Source organism: Epinephelus moara, chromosome 19 (assembly GCF_006386435.1).
Source record: "Epinephelus moara isolate mb chromosome 19, YSFRI_EMoa_1.0, whole genome shotgun sequence".
Classification (NCBI taxonomy): Eukaryota; Metazoa; Chordata; class Actinopteri; order Perciformes; family Serranidae; genus Epinephelus; species Epinephelus moara.
Window position 1 is genome coordinate 25,403,230 of NC_065524.1, and position 21,455 is coordinate 25,424,684.

At 40.6% G+C, this 21,455-nt stretch overlaps 2 protein-coding genes across 4 annotated transcripts in view; both read right to left on the reverse strand.

Moving 5' to 3' along the window:
- Positions 1–6,739: 6,739 nt before the first annotated feature.
- gnrh3 (gonadotropin-releasing hormone 3) lies at positions 6,740–7,981 on the reverse strand. The gene is made up of 4 exons (XM_050071570.1): positions 7,925–7,981; positions 7,597–7,739; positions 7,312–7,392; positions 6,740–6,968 (listed from the first exon to the last, which is right to left on the reverse strand). Exons 2-4 carry the CDS (start codon positions 7,732–7,734, stop codon positions 6,915–6,917), a joined length of 273 nt encoding a protein of 90 aa, XP_049927527.1. The 5' UTR covers positions 7,735–7,739; positions 7,925–7,981; the 3' UTR covers positions 6,740–6,914.
- A 234-nt stretch (positions 7,982–8,215) lies between these two features.
- LOC126406958 (receptor-type tyrosine-protein phosphatase epsilon-like) overlaps positions 8,216–21,455 on the reverse strand; it is a 34,329-nt gene continuing 21,089 nt past the window's right edge. The window contains exons 4-21 of one of the 3 annotated variants that reach the window (XM_050071566.1): positions 20,741–20,837; positions 20,195–20,268; positions 19,616–19,752; positions 19,350–19,440; positions 19,114–19,190; positions 17,662–17,698; positions 17,448–17,545; positions 16,713–16,832; positions 15,474–15,637; positions 13,601–13,736; positions 13,249–13,398; positions 12,727–12,820; positions 12,296–12,372; positions 12,023–12,157; positions 11,658–11,783; positions 11,355–11,506; positions 10,190–10,325; positions 8,216–10,060 (exon numbers count right to left, since the gene is read on the reverse strand). In XM_050071566.1, the coding sequence (XP_049927523.1) occupies positions 9,986–10,060; positions 10,190–10,325; positions 11,355–11,506; positions 11,658–11,783; positions 12,023–12,157; positions 12,296–12,372; positions 12,727–12,820; positions 13,249–13,398; positions 13,601–13,736; positions 15,474–15,637; positions 16,713–16,832; positions 17,448–17,545; positions 17,662–17,698; positions 19,114–19,190; positions 19,350–19,440; positions 19,616–19,752; positions 20,195–20,268; positions 20,741–20,837 (1,976 nt within the window). In that variant the 3' untranslated portion in view covers positions 8,216–9,985. Of the gene's footprint in view, positions 10,061–10,189; positions 10,326–11,354; positions 11,507–11,657; positions 11,784–12,022; positions 12,158–12,295; positions 12,373–12,726; positions 12,821–13,248; positions 13,399–13,600; positions 13,737–15,473; positions 15,638–16,712; positions 16,833–17,447; positions 17,546–17,661; positions 17,699–19,113; positions 19,191–19,349; positions 19,441–19,615; positions 19,753–20,194; positions 20,269–20,425; positions 20,513–20,740; positions 20,838–21,455 lie in introns of those variants that run through there. The other 2 variants (XM_050071568.1, XM_050071569.1) reach the window with 2 other exon arrangements.

Genomic DNA, 21,455 nt, shown 5'->3' on the forward strand with positions numbered 1-21,455 from the left:
GGCCAACTATGAGTGTGCCACAGGATAGACAGGTATTGATTGGTTCAAATGCTCTTGAGTTGACAAGAACTGAAAGTCCCTCAAGCATATACAATCTTGCAGCAAATTATGTCACACGGAAAGGTGATTAAAAACAGAAGCTCGGGGCAGGCACACTCATTAAAAGTGTATATGATATTTCTCTTGTTGTCCTTCTATTGCTCGCTCTTCTTTGTGTTTACTCCGTTTTCTGCCAAAGCCTTTGTCTCTCTGGTGTTTGTTTGTTTTTTTTTTTCCAGTTATGTTTTTTTCCTGAGTGAGAAATGTCTGTTTATACATTGTGAAATTCTACCAGCACCACAGTCTTCAAACCTTATTTTCCATAATAGAGATCCAGCGCATTGACTGTTGGACCTCTGTTGCATCAGTCAAAGTGGTGCACATGCTGTAGTTATGCTCTTCATCAGTGGTGTGGAATTGCCATTTGAATAGAGTCAAATGGTCTGACATAAAAAAAAAAAAAATACAGGTGCGATGGTTATATTCTCTTTAAAAAAAAAAAAAGGTGCAGCATACGGGTATAGTATACAGAGAACAATGCCATATATTTGCTTTGTTGTCATGCCCCCCTTCCTCATACACACATACAAAAAATGCTGTGTACAAGATTTTCTCTTATTCACATGGGGCGCTTTCTAGACTGCTTGAGGCATCTGCTTTGATTGCATAATTCCCAAGAGACGAACAACACAAAACAAAAATACTGACTGAATTCAGACTTATAATATACCGAACAAATAACATACCAGCTCCACTCTTCAAAACCATAGTTCTCTAAAGAAAAGGAATTGGAGAGTAAATTCAAAGTTGAAAGCTTAGCTCTTTTCGCAGTGAATGCAGGGATGAGGGTGAAAGATGAAACAAACTTTTGCCTGGCTGAAAATGTGCAGCATTACCAAAACAAATAGGCAATAGCATACGCATTTACGTACACTTTAACTTAAGTGGCACATATCAGAGGCACTATAAGCCATTTTTTACGCCGTAAATGCTGCGGATATTCCAGGAGTGACTGGTGAGGAAACGTTTTATTATGCAGGGGGTAATACAACAGGTCCCCCACGTCATCTGCTGCTTTGCCAAGTGTAGCATGACAGTTTCAAGCAAAGTTAACAGTGTTGAACAAATGAAAGTTAAATGAAATGACGGGTCCTTTTTCCTCCGGAAAACAAAAAAAAAAAAAAGGAGTGAAAGATTTTCTGCATCCAAATGATACGGCTGCACTCAAAGCTCACAGTTTTCTTCTCTTTCGATTAAATGCTCTTTCTCTGGCTGTTTGTGCTTTACAGTGGAGTGTGCTACATCGCTACTTTCTTCTCTACAGGGGCCCCTGGGCTCCCCAAGCAATAGGAGTAAATTAGAGTGCACCTGTTCCAGCTCCAAGATAAGCCATCTCCAGAGGATTTCCTCTGAGTAAAATGAAGTGAGTGAAGAATAAACAGAATATCACAGCATTACTCCGCCAAGGTGAAGTTGCTGCTGCTCTGGGGACACGGTTCGTTTTGCACAACACCCAGCAAAATATCCTCTATAAACCTCTGGATGTAAGACTGTAGGAATGGTCTCTGCTCACAGCGGAGAGAATAGGCGCTGCACTTTTGTGTTCCAACCAAGGCAGCGAGTCTGCTTCTCGACTGTATCTACTCACAACCTTGACTTGAAATGCTCTTATTTGTGGTCTGGGTTTTGTGGTTTGTTTCCAGCATGTTTTGACTCTGTGTCAACACATCTGCGATAGTCAAACATCAAACCACATACTTCCCCTTTTTTCCATTCCTGTACCGCTGCCAAATATTTCTGAAAGTATCTAATTAAGTCAACTAAGAAAATTGTCAGTACATTTCTCCCCTCTTCCCATCAGCTTAGCCACATGAGTAACTCCTTGTATGTTGCTTAGCGGAAATAAAAGATGTAACCCCAGTGTGATGCCCAAAGACCACTGACCGTAGATGTCTAGAATGCAAAATTCACTCAGTTGGTTTACACATAAAAGGCATGGATAATTAGAGGAAAAATATAATTCATCATACGTTTGATAATCAGTCTGATTTGGTCTCCTATCTGCACCAGAGCATTCAAATAACCCCCCTACTATTAGCACCCCACTCTCCCTCACACCAGTAGTCTGTTTTACCCTCTCTTTGTTCCCCTACAACACATTATCATTATTGTAGCTAATTGCATGGTTTGCCTTGAAGTTGTGCTGGAGACTCGTGATCTGGGGTTGAAACGTGGACAGGGATCCAGTCTTCTCCACAGCTTGCTTTACACTGCTAATTGCCGTTACCACAGGATAAGGCATGCTCCTCGCTGTGGCCAGCCGGACGAGGCTGGAACAGGCATGGGGCGGGCTGGGTGGGGGGATACTATCACACAAGGGTGGTAAGACGTGGGAGGGAGAGCCAAGGGTGGCATAACTGAAGTGGGATGGGTAGACCAGATTGGGGAGGGAAAGGATAGCGGTTGGGGGTAAGCGGGGGGGATGGAACCGGTGTTAGATGTAGGTCAGCGGGAGTGGAGTACCCTAAAGATTACAGTTGGTTAGTGCGACCCCTCTCTGACAGGATCTGAGCCCTTACTCCCAGCAGAGGTGGACCATGGCATTTGGGAAACCCAGCTATTAGTGAGGCTAATAAAGCCCGGGCAGAAAGTTTTGAACCTCCGGTAGTCCAGAGACATCATCCTGCCACAGGTCCAAAGGCTGGATCTTAGTTAATATACTCCTAAATGACTGCAGAGAGTCTATAAATGATCCTTAATAAGACAACAGAGCTGTGATGTGGTGTAAAAGACATCTATAGGCACCAATTTTCATTTTACAATCCCTCCTAATAATTGTGTTTTTTTTTACGAGCACATCTTTTTTATTATCGTTGTTTATTAAAGAAGTGTAATGCGAGAGATGAGTTCATCTAACTCCGAAAAATCTGAGATTTGTGCGGGCTCTGATAGTTTCTTAATTCAGATGGGAGCGTTAGTTTTACACCACAGTATCAACTTCCAGCTTCAAAATGAGTCACAGCTCCCCGATGGGGTTTTAGAAAAGGAAATGGAATCACAGACATAACTAGTGACAAAGCCTCCATCACCTCATAGAAGATCTCACTCCATCTGTGAGAACTTTGGGTCTACCCTAGAAAAATAATAAATATCCTCCTCTCATGGCTGGCGCGCATTTTGTTCAAAAGGTGGTTTCAAGACCAAACAAAGGAAATGGTGTCATTAATGATATATATTATGAACTAGGGCCTCTTAGAACAGTTTCCTACAAATGCACGGATAAGGGGTTGATCTCTTCCCTAACAAAGGATCTCTAAAATATGAAGTGAAAAGCTACCCAAGATGAAGCTGGTAAAGAAACAAGCGAGGAAGAGCCTATTTCCACAACACAAACAGATTTCCTGGCCTTTAGCAGTCTCTTACTGGGATACTTTGAGACATATCCATCAAAACACAGCTGTATTCATTCATATTTCATACCTCCTCCTTCTCCCAGTGCTTTAACACTGTTCTTTGATCAAAGGAGAGAAGTCGGATCACAACAGGAAGGTTCCCTGCCAGCCAAGAAGGAGAAGGAAGGCCAATCCACGACTGTACTGTACATGCTACCGTATAGCTTGCTGTACTTTAACTTCAGTCACCAATAAGAAAAAAAAGGGAATAAAATAAATTAACGCCTTGCAAATGCAAAACTAAGAACACTTGAGAAATTCATGACTTTCCACAGATGAAATGCTTTTATATGAATTCCTACATTTTATAATGAGCTTGGTTTGAGGCCATGTACGGTGCTGCTGCAAAATTGTACAAAATACTTTTTTGTTATAAACAAAAACTCCATCAGTCAGTGTGCAGGAAAATTAATTTTTTTTTGCAGAGTTAGAGATGATTGATTGAAGTCTTTGTTAGATTTAGAGGAATAACAGTTTCTGCAAACTTAAGTGATGGAATTGCTGAGAGACCCGGCAGCTGGGAGCGGATTCAAAACACGGTAGCTCAAGAGTGTCACCATGTGGGGACGTGAGGATATGACAAAACAGTAACTGAGCAGCGCTGAGAGAAAATGCTCTACCTCAGACCTCAATAAGAGCAGTCGTATTTTCATTTCTTCAGTGACCCCTTCCTTAGCTTCTTTTTTATTTTATTTTTATTTTTTTTACATATTTTGTCCAATTAAATTTCATGTCAACTGCTTTACATTAAGCCTTCTGCGTCCCTCTTTACCTCACCTCCACCATATCAATTCCAAGACATAGCACTTCCAAAGAGCCTTTTCAGTAAGGCTCTGGGAGAAAAAGTGTTTGAAGACCTCCCTGACATTTAGACTCTCTCTGAAGATGACTTTGCCTTCTACTATAGCCTGCGGGAACATAGTAAGACCCACACTAAACTTCAATTGATATGCAGGGCCAGATTCCTCTAGGGGAAATTATCATTCTGTTCATAATAAGAGCCACAACAAGCACCTGGAAAATGACTTTATTATACACTCCGCTTCAATAAAAGTTTCCTATGACCCATCGGAAACACACACATGGTGCACGGAGCATAATCGTGATGAAATGAAAACTATATTATGCATATGATAGAATGCTTATTTGATGGTGGGCTGCGCGAGGATGCACATCTGCTCGGGCGTGCTTGATTGGCAGGTGTGTTAATGCAGCGCTGTAGCCTTGGATGGAGGTGCTCTGAGACCCCTTTTTCCTGAAGCCATTATCCAAATATGTTCTGTTTTTCAAACAAATGAATGGCACAAAAATCAAAGTATCAAAAATGTATTGCCCTTCATAATGGAATTCCCTCTGAGCAAGGACATGTAACAATGGGCCATTCTCGGCTTCCTGTGCTTTCTCTCTCTATATGCCAATGGACGTGACCTCCACAGCTTTAACAATGGGGCATCCAGCAGCATAAGCACTTGGCTACACGCCACAGCCACTACGTGCAGTAAGGTTGCTTTCATCTTTGTTGTTATATTTAAGGATGACATCCTAGCCTGTCGGCCTCTGCTATTGTCTTCACCGTGATTATTTTCTACCGTTGTTTAGCCCCAGTTGTGGCTCTTTGATGAAAAGGTCGCCACTCAATTGGAAAACAGTCATTAAAATGCGGTGGGTACTATTCACCAGTGTGCATGGGGGAACCAACTCAACTGAGCTGGTTAATCAAAAGTTAATTATATAATTTTCATGCAGATGAGGGAAACATTCAAATGAATCCCAACTCTACAATCATTACAAAAAATAAATAAAGAAATAATTCTAAAATGCTATAAAATGTTCAGGGACCAGGAGGCTGTAAACAATATGAAGTTTAATTTGAGGTAAACAAAGTGAATATCCACCAGGGGGTCTGGGAAGGAGAAAGTGAGGTTAAATCAAATTTGGAAACATAGATACCAGCAGGTTTTGTTGTCCTGATATACGTGCAATTAGGCAGGTCCTTGATGAGGACACTGGGAGGGAGAAAGTTGGCTTTCACAGCAAATGCTTTGGGATTATTTAAAGGGAATTTATGGGATTTTATGCTTTATCTGTAAACATTCATTATTCTCACACAAGTATACCAAATTGAATTAAAACCATATTTTAGGGAAATGTTATAAAAGCATAATTATCCTTTATGAGGAAGCTGCAAAATTATTGAAAACTCCATAAAGATAAGGATAAATCAATTCATGGAAAGTCTCACAGTGACTTTCAGAAGAAAATGCCCTGGACAACATTTGCGTCTGTAACTTTGTCAAAGAAGGTAAAGCAGAATATAACACTTCTCAAAAAAAAAAAAAAAAAAAAAATTCTTAGGTCTTTCCTCATCAAAGGAAATGATTGTGTTATGCAAATTACAACCATGAATATTAAACCAACGATGTGAAGTATCACAAATGAACAAGCATTGTTCTGGAAGTGCAATGGAATGTGGTTTAATTTCTTTTTAATTCTATGTGCTTTTATAATGTTCACCTTTTCCCAGTTGTGCCAGCGGGTTTGGGTTCATTGGCGTGCATTACAACCACGCTCTAACAATGCAGGGCCTCCACGGTGTCAGCACAGTTCATGAATCCTAGCCCCTTATGCACCAGGCGATTAGTATGGTGCTCTGTCTGTGGGGCTTTGCCAGAAAATGAGTTCTCTTTAAAACATATGCCCCCTGCTGATTCTTTTCCTTTCCTGATATGAAATTCCAATTTTTATAATGAACACCAATTTCCTGTACGGAGAGGAGGGGGGTACAAAAAAAAAAAGAAAAGTTTTACACTCTTTCTGTTTTGGATGGCTGCGGTTACCCTTAATTAGCGGAAAGCTGTTGTGGACATCACAAGCAGAAAGTGTCTTTCAGTTTAGGGGGGCTAATTAACATTCAGGTAGGAACACAAAAATCAGCTGGTGTAATTTTCCACAGCACATATGCACATGACTGGTGTGGCAGAAAATGGAATTACCAAAACTGTAACAAATTCAATTAAGTCATTGATTTCTAATAAATTGGCTTAATCACCAGCTGTTGTCATGCTAAGATTGTTGTGTCACAAGTTTGTCATGCTTGTCGGTCGTGGCTGCTTTACAAAGGCAATTTAATCTATTTGAAGGCGCTAAAATCACATTTTTTATTTCAAAAGCATTATTTCACTTCTGATGACCAGATTTACGGAGTGAAATTACAATCTGATAATCTCACTGAACTAAAGATTTCATCATTTAATCAGATTTCAAAAACTTTATTACAATTTTTAATGGGTTTAAATGTTACAGACACACATGTTGTTGACACCTGTGTGATAAATGTGATGATGTGTTGAAGTTTTCTCTCAGACGGTCCATCACCGGTGATGATGATGATGATGATGATGCAAAGACAGTCCGCGTTTCTCCTCAGTTATTAGGCAACCCTCTCTTTCGCTCAAAATGACTGTAATCATTATTGATCTGAACAGATTGGAATTAAAAATCTCAGTTAACGGTTTGATCTGCTGCTTGAATATTTAATCTAACAAATGTTTCAGTCTTTATTTATATATATTTACACACACAGTAGGACACCAAACAAGTCTGAGCAAATTAGCGTTACATTCTGCCAACGTTCAAAAAGATAAAATTAAGCATTCACATATTCACTCATGCAAAAAGGGAAAAATAAAAACAGTCATTGAGCAGTTTGTATATTGTCATTGCTGCTTTGGAACACAATGGCACACAGTGGTGTAGTGTACATTAATATTGTACAATTGAAGTAGACATTGGTGATAAATTATGTATAATAAGCACTTACTACATTGTATGGTCTAAGTCTCTCTTGGGTCTGGGCATTCGGCTCTTCAGGAAGAGACACCACTCCTCCTGTACCCATCATCTAAGTACAATAAAATAGAGATTTTAGAAGATGAAACCGGGGTTGGTATAAAATCTGAAACCACCAGAACATTTACAGCTTTATATGAAAAGAAAGTGAGGCTTCACTGACCAAGTTTTTCTGTTAAATTTAGCTTCAAATTTCATAAAGACACCACATTTCCTGAAACTGTACTCTCGCCCACATAAAAATAAAATCACTCACCCTGATGGTTGCCTCCAGCTCTCCCACACTTCTCTTTCCACCTGGTAGCCATCCATAGGACCAGTGCTGGGACAGGGTGACCTGAACCACCAACGCCAACAACAACACCTGCACCATCACTCTGCTGCTTGCCTCCATTAGAGCTGCAGAGGAAGCCAAATTTGTAATAAAAACAATAATGTCACAGCCTCCTCTCTAACAGCTCGCAGACCAGAGGTTATAAAGCATTGCCCAACATTAGCAAACAGCATTTTCGACAGTAATTAATAAGAGTGGCAATATTCTAACTTAATGAACACTGCACAAACTTCATTGAGGACTGACTCACCTCTGTATTTGCCTTGTTTGCATGTGGTGCATTAGCCAGACGGGGATTTTTATAGGTGTTGCAGAGGACTGCTGTCAGGATTATAATCCCCTCTCTGCAGGTGTGACACATTTACTGGCTAATGGAACACAAAATATGACTAATGGAGCTGGCTAAGTGCTCAGATATGCTGGCATCACCACAAGGGTTCATACAGCATGAAATATATATTACAAACATCATTGTGTTTGTATCGAACGCATCTGTGTAGGGGGGCAGACAAAAAAGACGACATTAAGATGAAATCTGGCATTTCTCTCCATCTATAATTTATTGGAATCAGCTTTTAGCAAACAAATAGTTGTTCAAATCCGTACAGATTCAAAAGGCAGAAACATCATTGAAACGAGATGCTTGTGCATTTATGTTACATCAGCTGCAAGGCCTCACTGTCACTGCCCAGTACGTCTCGTTTTTTCAGCATGGCAATACATTAAAATGAACTCAACAATGCAGTAAACATCAGTGAATGACAACAAGAATTTATGTACAGGAAATAAACAAAACGAACAGTGTGTCATGTATACAGTAAACTCATCTTACGATTGAGTGGAAGTACAAACACAGTAAGAAAGTTCTTTACCCAAACGTAAGACTTCAGAGCTCACTGTTCTACAAAGAAGTAAGCAGAAGCCTTGCAAAAATATATGCTTTTGATTTTACAGCAATGCTGGGGTTTCCTTGTTTAAATATGAAAGAAAGACTAACTATAGTAGTCAAAATATGTCAAAATGCCTGTGCGTGCATATTTCATATTTTGGCTGAGCGCTGGTTGAATGCTTTTTAACTGTCCCAGACAAAGTTTAACTGCATTTCTTATCAGCTCTTTCATTGAAACACACATTTCTGCAGTCTCCTTGATTTCTTACACACTTACTTGCAACTAAAATGATGGTACATTTTGACCAGACAATGAATTGATGACCCTTACAGGAGACCACCATTCAAAAACAATACACCTCCAAAAACGTGTCTATTATATTAAATTAAACATAAACATCTGGCTTTTATTAAAATTGTGTCACTCGGTGACAAGTTTCTCATGATCAGAAGCGACTGTCTGATCAATATGGCACTGCTTTATGCAAACATGCAAGTGTAAAGTCGGCTTGTTAATGTGTATAAAAATGTATGGATGTAATGTTTGGCTCTGAAACATCTATAAGAATGATGGGTTTGGATTCATGTCGTACAGGAATACATTATTTTCTGCCTGTTCCAATGTGGGCTAATTGCATTTTGCAGCGTCAGGCACCAATCCACTAAGTAATATTGCCACAGGCAACACAAGAAAGTTGGTGAAGTTGAATAAAATTGCAACAGGCAGCAGCTGTTAAGTTATTCACAGACAGAAGTGAAGTAATTTGCGGCTTCTACCAGGAATGAAATGTAGCTCGAGTTTCGTGTTTTTGTTTGAGCTAAAGGTCGATCGTAAATATTATTCGCACATGTCGGACAGAACATCGTTTTAGCAAAAGCATTAATCATTTTAACTTACTTATCAAACACACAATTTATTCTCCTCGTAGCAAACAAACATGTTCAGAGGGCAGCATAAAATACAAGACAACTGTAAACCACAGGCATCGTGGTCACAAACAAAAGCAGAAATAAAAGAGAATGCATGTACAACACATTAACGATGCATTTCAGGTAGTGAGCAATACATACTACATTATATATACATTATTTATATAGATAAAGTTGGAATACAGTCTTAGAATATTTCCTTTATTCACCCTCACCATGTTGCACTCAGGCAACATAAAACTATTTTTTACCAACCCATTAATAACCCACTTTAATTTCTATATTTTACATTGTTAAAGATGAAGCATTCCAGGAAGAGGCAGACTCTCCTGGAGCACAGATGTTTTCAATTATAATACAGTATGTTACAATTATTTTTTAGATCTGTAATCAAGTGCAAAATGTAAAAAGAGCTTGCTTTAGAAAACAACATTCAGAAAAAAATGCATAAGTTAATCTGACAGAAGTACACAGAGCAGTATCTGACAGGTATTATTTAAAATTGGCGTAGTCTGAGAAAATGTCAACAAAATCCTGAACCACTCTGTAGCAGAAGTCGTATTGCTCCTGGAAGGAAAAGCAGAGGGGGGGAAAAGGAGTGTTAGATATGTGCAGAAACGGCTCCAAACAACACAAACGTGAATAAGCTGACAGATTTTGCACAGCAGGTTTGATATTATCTCGTTTTCCACCTACCACAGTCTGAACCATGTGTGGTCTCTGCATGCGTAAACTCTTGACTGTCTGAAAAACGTCCAGGAGGCCTTCAGCTTTCACCCTCTCCAGAATGTTACTGAGGGCAATGAAGGTACCGGTCCGACCTGCACCGGCGCTGAAACATAAAGGACAAAACCATCAGCGGTCACGTCAGATAATGCGCACACTGGATGGGAAATGGTGGGACTTGTTGCAGGAGAATTACATTTAGAAATAAAGCTCAGAAGTAGAAGGAGAAAAGTTGAAATACTAACTACTTCTCCAATGAAACTCTTGTAATCTTAGCAGCACATCCTTTTTCCATCTGAATGAAAAAAAAGTTTGCAAGGGAAAAGGTGACCTTTGTGTAATAGTGCTAATAATCATCCTCACTTAAAGAGAGGCTAATCCAAACGCTAACACTAATCAGTTTGGAAGCTCAGTGTTTGACTGAGTCAATGTTTACAATGATGGTGGGATGGAGAGAGTAAGACAGAGAGAGAGAGAGAGAGAGAGAGAGAGAGAGAGAGAGAGAGAGAGAGAGAGAGACGGGGAGCGGGGCGCGAGAGTGATGTGCGATTTCGGAAGAGAAGTGTAGAGAGACGTTGGGGATTGCAACGGGTTAGCCCCATTTCCCAGGGGCAGAGAAAAAGCTTTAAAAAGCCCTTCTTAGACAAGTGGTGATGAAGGAATAGAAGAGAGTGATGACACCATTTCCTGTCGTTAGCTCATCTTATCAGATTAATCATAGTGGGAGTCAGAGGAGATTTCACTTTGAGAGGTTTTAATTGACTGTGAATCAGTGGATTGGATCAATCCCACAGGGGCATGCTGCTTTAGAATCACTTCACCTGAAGCTGGGTTCTGATCAAAGCTTTCACAGCTAAGTCTTTATAAGGGATCACATAAGTGGTTTAGGCATAGAACACCAGGTCTACTGAGGCAAAATGTAGAATTTATTGTAACAGACGTTTGTGGGGAAGAAAAATGTATCTGTAAAAATGAAATTCCTTCCAATACCGCTCCGAGAGATTTAGGTGATCAGGTGATAAAAGCGCAGTGAAAATGAAATTGGTTGAATTAAAAGCATGAGCGGACAGAAATATTAAACACGATGTACTGTACGTGATTTTTCGTCTGAAGATGCACAAGTGAAGTTCCTCACCTGCAGTGCACAATTATGGGACGGTTTCCAGACTGCTGCTGCTGCCTCTGCACAGCGGCAATAATGTCAATCATCCCCCTTCCCTCGGCTGGTATTCCGATCTCAGGCCATCCGTGGAAGTGGAAGTGTCGGACGTGTTGTGACTGCTTTTCCTGGTGAGATGGACAGCTTACTGTTATTTTCACACAGATAAAATAGTGGATATATAAAAAAAATAATTAAAGCACAAAAACAAAGAGGCAAATATGTCAATTTAAATTCTATATTCTAAAGGATTTTAATGTTATAATAAAATATACGCACTGGTCTGTAGGTGAGCACCATGTCTTTGAGAGTGAAGGTTTCACACTGTGTATCTCCAGTCAGCTCCACAGTATAATCTCCAAATGTTACACTGCCCTCTGATGGCCAATACTGGTAACACTTCTCCTGTTTGGAAAGGTCAGATGGAAATACAATTAGGCTTCATTTGACTGATTTATGTCCTATTTTTGTTTTTATACTTTCAGTGTGCACCACAAAAGCAATATAAATCCATTGAATACATACACAGACTGTCAAGGATGAGAAATAAGGGAAATCAGAAAATGAAATAGTGGAAACAAAAAAGATTTAAATGTGCAACTCCACTTCTCAGCCTGCGCTTTTGCAAGAGCACCATACTGTACCTGCTCCCTCTCTTTGAGTTCGGTGAGCATAACGATTGAATGACACCTCCACTCCCACACCATCCTCCAGAAGTCCTCCACTGTGTGAGACAGTGGGCCCTGGGTTGCGATAAAATAGTCCTTCTGCCTGTAGCCCTGGAGGGCAGATCATCCGGTAAACAACACTTGAGAGTGCAGCAAACATAATATTTTGCATTGTTTGTAAAGGAAACAATGAGCTTTATATATACTTCTATGGGAAATCTATACAGGAGGTCGTGAGGGAGTGCTTACATCAATAAAGGAGGCATTGATGTAGTCGGTGAACTCCTGTCCTCTTTTCACTGAGAGTATTACTCGGTTGAAATCATCTGCAAAAGAAAAAAGGGAAAATGAAACTTTCCACAAGTGATTCCTAATAAAATAAAAGTTTGAAGAGGCTGATGGAAAAAATAACAGCTAAGTAAAACTTTAGCTGTGTTATTAAGGCCAAACACGCCACAGCCTGTATCGGTTTTCTCTGTAAAAAAGTTGTACCCAGGCTTCCCTGTCCAACTTTAAGTCAAGATACAAGCCATATTTAAATGCCATTGATCACACAGACACGGACTGATTAGCCAGATATCTGTGTATGGCATCCATAAAATCAGCAGCAGTGTGATACTTTGATGTTACTTGGATGTGATGTATTATGGAAGTGTTCAGAGTATCGGAGCAGTCCTTACACGGTATGATCTGAAGCACGCGGTTCTTCTTCATGTTGGCAGGAAGGTTTCCAGTTCTCATGTTCTCCTTCATTATACGAACGTTGGTCAGCTTCTAAAGGGGGGGAAATGGAGTGAAAGGACATGATTGAAAAGTTTATTTGCAGTGCAGTGCTAATGAACTGTAACTAAAATGCAACAAGTCAAAACACAGAAGCTGGACAAACATATCCTACTTGTAGAAAAGAAGATAAGACGAAGAAGAGGCAGTAGGGAATAATTCCATTTAGTGTGTAGGGAACTGTGAGGGACTCTTTGCAGCAAAAATGAGAATTTTTCACCAAGCTATAGTAAATCCTGTGTGGCAGATGGTGGTGCCTTATAAAGTTTTAGTTGATTCAAAGCATTGTTATTTATGTTACTACTGCCAAGAGTGGCACCCTGGGCAAGTTTTCCATGAAAACATACTCATGCAGGGCGCAGGGTGATGGGGACGATTCATTACTGACTGAAATGTTCAAGAGTGAGCTTCTTTCTTCTTACCCTGAACTCCTCCTCCAGGCCCAGCCTGTCGTGGGGAGCCCTGGTGTTGTGAAGCCTCTGCAGATGGCCCTCCAGAGAGCACACATCTAGCTCCGTGTCTCCATACAGATAGTACTCCAACAGAGCCTGGTAGATGAAGGAGTACTGCATCTGAGGAGGAAGACAGAGGAAGTCAAGGAGACAGAAGAGGTAGAAGTAGTAGCTTTAGTTTGCCAAACTATTTTCCCACTATTTCCGTATCATAGACGTGGTTGTTTTCCATGTCTTCGCTTGTTTATGCCAAGACGAGACCAGAGCAGTGAGTTGAGCTGTCAGTCCAAGGTACAACAGGTCGGAGAGGGTCAACACTTACATCTGTCTGGATGAGCTGACAGCGCTGCTCTCGTATTCTGCTCACACAGCCAAAGACATCCACCCTCTGTTCCATGTGCATCATGTCGATCATGCTGTCAATGACAATGAACGTCCCAGTCCTCCCCACCCCGGCACTGTGGAAACACAAACAAGGAGGCGCAAGGTCTTCTCAGTAACAAAGTGCAGCTACTAAAGAAAGATGTGTCGGGTAAGAACTCTATATGACATTGTATCTATAAAGCACAAATAAAACCACAGCAACAACAGAGCTTTTCTCCCACAGAATAACAGACATGATATAAAAAATGTTGTTTCATTCTTGTTATACAGTATATTGCTTTGTTATAAGGCTCAACAATAAGAATTGCCTGATTGCTTGGGCAAGTAAAATGCCACACTGTGCTAGTGAATCTAGCAACTCTGTTGCCCGATCAGGCTGGTGGTAAAAAAAAAAAAAAAAAAATTACATATACACATATCGTTTTCTCCAGAGCTGATTATGGAAGTAGCTAAGGAGTGAGCCTATAGCTAGCTATATTTATTGTGTATTGCAAATGTATTCACAGGACAGCCTCAGAATTAAGATTCAGATCATTTTTGATCACAAAAGTTACTAAATGTACTGTTTATTAGAAAACTACAGAACAGATTCAGAAGCTTCAGATCAATGTTTGTGATCACAACTATGCACATGCATGCCATAAGTACAAAGTTACACTCCGTTTCTTCAGTCTGACATTGCGTCCACTTCCATGGGGGAGGAGATTTCAATAATCCCTAACCAATCACAAGAAACCAACGAATCTAACTGAATCTAACCTAGCTACACTGATGGTAGCCATGCCAACATACTGGTTTTGTTGGAGCACAAACTATGATGATTGGCGATATAGAGAAGACAACATGTCAATTTAGATCAGCAGCGACACTGGCGTCTAACTATAGCGCTCACTATTGTTGTTATTACTCCTCATTAGTCCTGGCGCACTGCTTAACAACGCTTAACACTGCTGTCTCACAATGCTAGACAAATCAACAAATGAACCGCCTACGAATCACAGAGTAAACTCGGACTGTGCACTTGAAAGAAAATGGTGGCAGATAAAGACAAACGTTAAAAGCTGAAGCACAAGTGAGCATTTCAATTATCCTGGAGACGGGAGTTTAGCTGAGTGATGTTAGAGGATGTGGACAAAACTTTAAATAACGATCAAACATGACAGCAAATCGAACAATTTGTACAGGGGCAAGTAAAAATGGACTTCAGGCAAGTAGCAAAAAAACACATTTAGGTTGAACCCTGAGCTATCCCTGTCTTCTTAACATAGACGTCAATTGTGGACAGCCTCAAGCATGTGTAAAAGTGCTTCACCTCTGAAGCCCAAACACACTCCTAATAGATTTAAAAGGGTCATTTCAGCAGACGGCACCTCAGGGAGCACAGGGCTGGGATTCCACAGCGGGGTGTTGAGGCCTCCTCAATGGGCCCCATTCAAGAACAACAGTCCTTCTCCCCGAGCACCTGTTGCAGCAGTTGCTACAGTCGGCTGCTGATTTCCTTTGGTGAGGTTTTACACTGATTGGCCAGACAAACATATGCACATACCGTGTTTATTGGTGCTTTTACTCATCTCTCTGTAACGAGCTGCAGTTTAGTTTTTAGACATTTTACCTAAGTTTACCTCTACCTCGAATTTACCATCGCAACTTTATCAAATTATGAAGAAGTTTACCTTTAACATCTGCTGATTTATTCACATAGCATATCTTAGTTTTGTATCATCATTTAAACAGTGTTTTCTTCTCCTTAATAATTAATTGCATCAACTCTGACTCTTGTTTTCTTGCTTCTGTTATACTACACACTTTACCTGCAGTGCACAACAATAGGTCCAGCATATGACGGATTGACAGCCTTGACCTTCTTGAGGAATTTCAGCATGCCGATGGGTGAAAATGGCACCCCGAAGTCTGGCCAGCTGGTGAAGTGGAGCTGGGTGACCAGCCGTGGAGCTCGGGGACCATCGCTGCCCTGCTGTGAAGCAAAGACACACAAAGTTTATACCTGTGCATGAATAACGTTCACTGTGCAGACGGAAATCAGTCAGCTAAAAACTGCTACCTACTGGAAAACTAACCTCAAATTAACTGGAACATTTGTATTTTTTTGTCATTTTGCTTCTTGTGACAGAATATAATTATTAAACATGTGTACTGGTTTGCCTCCGCCTCGCTCTCGTGTCTCATGAATGCTCTCTCAGGAGAACGTAATTTCATTCTCTTGAACACTTGGATGCTCAGTGTTCAGAGAGCCGAATGTAAAAGCGCTCAGCCTGCGAGCTTGTACTGCTGCGCTACAGCACAGTCACAGTTTTCACAGAGTCAAGGAGGATATCTGCACTTCTGTGGCTTCAAATGGAAAAAGGAACAAAGTGAATTTTTGCAATGCGAAGGCTTCGCGGTACACTGAGATGGCACCCAACCCCGGCAGGAAGAGGAACACAGATCATGTGCGAGCACCAGCCTCTAAAGATGAGACATTAGTACAGTGTTTACTGTCTGTTAAATACACCTACATATTGATAATGCCACGCTGCGTCTATTACATATATCCTTTAATATTCTTTAATGTGTTTCCATACTGGTTTTCATTTATTTATTATATTATGCACCCTATTATAGTTTACTAAAATTTCTCCATAGGGAGCATTAGTTTTTTACACCATCTCAATGCAGCTTTGTTATATGTTTAATTTTTAATAAGAATCTAGCTATTATGATTATAGATTTTATAGCAATTAAGAAGTTTATTAAGAACAAAAAAGCACACCATCATTTCAGAGCTTGCGTATGTCTAAATAAAAGCAATAAAAGCATTGTTTGTCTTCATTTCGAGTCATTTTTTTGGATAAATGTTTCCTTTACTCCTGCTGTACAGTATAATTATATTTTTACTGATGTGCTGTGAGGGAAGTCAAGCTCTATGCTGCCAAAGGGGACTCAGTTGCGAGTTTAAAAATGATACAACCTGCTGCTAATGAGCTTTAAAAATGCATTTTCTTAGCCCTTTTATTAATATTCTGATATGTAGATTGGCATATTCTACTTACATATTGAACACAGAACTTTCTGATGGTGTAGTCCACCAGTACAGTGAAGTCCTCCATCGCCACCCTGATATTCCCGTACATCCAGCAGCCTTTTTCTGGCCAGTACTGGTAACATTTGTCCTGGTAAGACAAACATGACAATAAAGACGTTATTCTTCTTAAACTTTCAGACAAATTTATGTCTGTGACAAACACACAACAGTATCTTCATTGTAACTTAGGCATCAGATGGTTGTCGAGCAGCATCTGTTGTGTGTATCCTATGTGTACGTACAGAAACGTGTATCTGACATGTGTATTTCACAATCCAATCCAAAGGCAATCACAGGGACTTTGTGTGACTCTGTCAGTCAATAAGATCTTCATGGTGACGTTTCAACTCATTAACTAGATTCTCAGACTAATTATCATGAAGCCTCTTAGGATCTTATCAACAATTATTCCGTCATTGATCCCCAATGCCTCTATTCTGCCCTATCAAACCGGCTGTTGAGCTCTCAATTGATCATCCCTTTGAGGCTAAATTTAATGCGATGCTAAGTAATCTGCTGGGTGACACTTTGTATAGATTCTCAGTTGGGAAAGGGGTCAAATAAATTATGCCTATGACTTTGGGTCATGAGAATACAAAAGGGTTTCGCTAATGGTGCATTGGAGGCATACAGATTGTATAAGTCCATTCTATAACACGCCCTACTTGGCAGCGTTAAAAGAATGCAGTGAAGATGGACGAACCTCTTTCCTTTCTTTTAGATTGGTCAGCATTACTATAGTTGCTGTTTTCTGTTCCCAGACCATCCGCCAGAAGTCGGCCACTGTCTCAAGCTTTGGGCCTGAAGCAGAATCAAGAAAAGGATAAAAGATACAGCGCAAATGGTCATAAACTCAGCTCAACTTGCATGTGCAAAATCACTTAAAATACTAAAACCAAGTTAAAAGGCACATTTACCTTGAGCTGCAATGAATTTGTTCTTCTCTTTAAAGCCCTGTGTGAAAAAACAGTGTTAATGATAATAAGTACAGCCATCTGCAATAAAAGTTTATAGGAGCTCTATACGAAATTCAGAGTGCATCTGTGATTCGGAGGTTGTCTGCACACGGCTCTCAACATGGAGGTGGCTGAGCTGGTGGCATAGACAGTATAAAAATAATGGACGTAGCCACTGTAATGTCACCCACTGGTTTGTGGATTCTTAATTTGAACACCTGAGTTTGGCATCTTGGCCGTTTCTGTAACCAAATTTGGACGAGAAGGTGGAGCTGTGGACAAACAAGGGGTGGATCTGAACAACGTATCCTCATACAACAGTTTGTATGATATCCAACAAATTAAGGGCCCACGTATGACATTACGTACATAACATAAAGTTACGTAGGTTAGGTTTAGGCAAGTAAAGTTGCTGTGGTTAGGTTTACGAAAAGAAACACGGTGACAACACATTAAAAAGTTCACTCAAAGTTCACATGGTTCTGAATACTAGTCTCCTAGGGGAAAGTCCTGTGTTTTGTGACTCACCCTCAACCCCAGCCTGCCTCTTTATGGGGACCATTTCCATCTTTACTCCCATCAGCGCGTTGGTCATGGGATAACAGCCCTCCCAAATACATGGGTTACACACGAATTACTAGCTCATGATTATGTACGATATGTACAAGTTTTGGTGCATCATTTTTCATAGGAAAAAGAACAAACAGTGTATGAAAACTGCCTGACTTGACTCACAGTAACTTAAAGAGGTCCTGCCCTTAATTATGCATAACTTTAAGCCTTCATAAAATGTAAAGTGGTGAGTTATATAAAAATTTACCCATCACACAGTCGTCATGTTGAAATTAGCTATGAAGACCAAAACAGTTTTTATACCAGGCTGTAAACACGCTTATTTCTTCTGTAAATTTGGGCATTTGGGCATCAATCACGTGGGGGGTCTATAGGGATTGACTCGCTTCTTGAGCCAGCCTCAAGTGGCCATTTGAAGAACTGCAGTTTTAGGCACCCCTGCATTGGCATCAATTTTCAGGAGGTTGCAGTGTGCTAAGAGCATGAACAGCGTTAGCAACAGCAACAGTGCTGATGGAGCTCATGGTTTTTACTGGGGCAGAATCGGAGAGTGGATGTTATGCTTCCACGTTGCCGTCAGGATACCAGTGGTAACAGTCGTGTGAGTGCAGCGCAAAGTGGTGGCGATTAGCTAGCCAGTGGGATACACACCGAGACTCACATGCAATAACATGCACATGCACAAGCTCCGATTACAACACACACAGAGGGAGCGTGACTTCATTCTCTGCTCAGGACGCCATAACTCCACTGAATCTTTATATGGCAAATAGTTGTTTGCTGATTTAATGAATGGTCTGAATATCACATAGAGCTCCTTTCTTTGCGATTAAGACTCACATCTATGTATGATGCATTAATGTAGTCCGAACACAGATGTCCATCAAGATGACTTAAAATGACTCTTGAATGATCGTCTGCAGGAGAGAGAAGAAAAAAAACAGCCTGTAAATAAAGTTGGTTCTTATTTTTCATTCAGCCCACATCACCTTTCCTTACGATTTAGAGATCAATAAAACTGCAAGTCTAAAGGTTACATTAATATTGCCTGCTGCAGAATATAGATCCTCACTCACATGGTAAAATGTTTGGGTATCTGTTTTTCTCTCTGTTGTGCTCTCTGCTCGCCTCCTCAAAAGACCCGTGGTGGTAGTAACACGGCAGCGACTATAAAGAAAGAACCCCCAATCCTCATGAGATAGAAATAAAGCCACGGGTACACAGCCTACCAACATAACATTTTTATTACTATGTTCTGTACTTGTTCTATGCTTGCAGGACAAAGATCTTAGTCAGATACAGACTGCAGTGCACAGTCCGCACCACACAAACTCGTGCTTACATTGAACTCCTCTCTGAAGAGCTTGCCATCGTCTGCGGAGCGTATCCGGTACTCCTCCTCCAGTGAGTCCAGAGGGATGGGGAAGTACCTCTTGGATGGCGAGGGAGATCTGGGGAGGAGGACCACTGTCTGCTCTCCTGTGTTTAAAGGAATATACGGCAGTCAGACTGCTAACGTTTCCCAATAGAGAACATTACAAGCTCTCATAGCACCTGCAAAAACAAGCCTGATGGCCATTAAGATTTCCTACTTTTGTGGGTACATGACAGAAATGATTTCTTGAGTCATAAACATGCCGCTGCCGCTGCTGCTGCATGGAACTGTCTTAACTCAGAATTTGGCCTTTCCATTAATATATTTATTTTCTACTTGAAGTGAAAGTTTATATGGCTCCCTACGTGCTAGGAAAGCCAAGAGCCTTCCAAAACCTTTCCAGCTACCTTGGACTTCAGATCATGAAATTTTCCTAGTCTATAAAGAATGTAAACCTGCACTTAAAAAAAAAAAAGAAATAAAAAGTAAAAGGCTATATTATATTTTCATGCACTGCTGGTTATATTGAGTACAGCACAACAGTACCTTGTTCCTCCAAGAAGCCATTTGGAATCTTTTTGTCCACCGAGGTAACCAGAGCTTTCCTGTGGTTTTTGAACCTACGGTAATGACAGAGAGAGAAGCAGAGGCCGTCAGAGAAAATAAAGGGCCGATATCTGTATTGAGAAAGCAAAAAATAATCTAACCCCGATGTCTAGAGCAGAGCTGCTGAGCACATACGGTAAGCAAACAACAAATACTAAAACCAATATCAACCATCCGAGCGAGGCAAAGCTGCTCCTCCTCATGTCGTCAGGAAAAGGAGGTCTGAACTGGCTGGTCAGTGAATGAGTGTCTGTGACCTGACCTGACCTAGCTGTTTTTGTTTGTTGTCTTACTTGAGGTGCAGCTGTTTACCCATAAGCCACTGCTCACAGCCTGTTTCCAAAACAACCCCCACCCAGATGCCCCTATGCCCTGACCTGACACACTCTCTCTTATGCTCACACACATGCTGAAAGGTAGAGAAAGAGAGAAAAGAGAAAGCAGAGATTCAAATACAGTAAGTTGTGTGTGTGCAGGTTTATTCACCTTAAACAGTAGATTGTCAGCAGGACAACGATGATGAGAAGCAGTGAGATGACCAGTGTTGAGGGCAGCACGTGAGCACCCTGATGGGTGGGGTTTTCTGCAGAGAAGCACAGTGATAGTTGTAACCCTGAAATAGATTCAAACTTATTGATATTTAAGGGCACAGTTCATACACCAAATCAAAAATACACACTTCCCTCTTACCTGCAGCAATATTTAACATTATTTTGGTGTGAGATATAGATATAGCCATATAGAGATGTATGCCTTCTCTTTCAAGTGTTGGATTTAGATGGCAATTGATTTGTGGTGCTCGAAGTGCCAGAAAAAATTCTGAAAAAACTCTACGGAAAGGTCGCTTTTCAGAAATCATGACCTGGTTACTTGGTTGTTTCACGGAGGAACTATTTTCTTTCTACAGAACTACACCTACCTATAGTATCACTGCGCAGAAGGAAGCGTGCATCTACTGCTAACTCATGTAGTACCACTGAGCTAGCTAACGTCACACCATTAATGTTTACTTCTCATGCCATCACGAGCACGAGCCTCTCGTCCATGAGTAGATGCACTCTTCCTTCTGCGCAGTGATACAGTTAGTGGGTGTTATGCAGTTCAGAGAAAATAGATCCTACATGAAACTGCTCACAATAAAGTCTGTGTATTATCTGGATTAACAGGGTAGTGATTTCTGGTAAGAGACATTGCTGTTGAG

What these genes read in the sequence shown, in the direction of transcription:
- gnrh3 (XM_050071570.1), bottom strand. Translation starts at nt 7,734, where the DNA reads ATGGAGGCAAGCAGCAGAGTGATGGTGCAGGTGTTGTTGTTGGCGTTG. An exon ending in AGCTGGAGGCAACCATCAGG is followed by an intron (nt 7,393 to 7,596) that starts GTGAGTGATTTT and finishes TATTGTACTTAG; the next exon opens with ATGATGGGTACAGGAGGAGT. An exon ending in GACTTAGACCATACAATGTA is followed by an intron (nt 6,969 to 7,311) that starts GTAAGTGCTTAT and finishes CAATCTGTTCAG; the next exon opens with ATCAATAATGATTACAGTCA.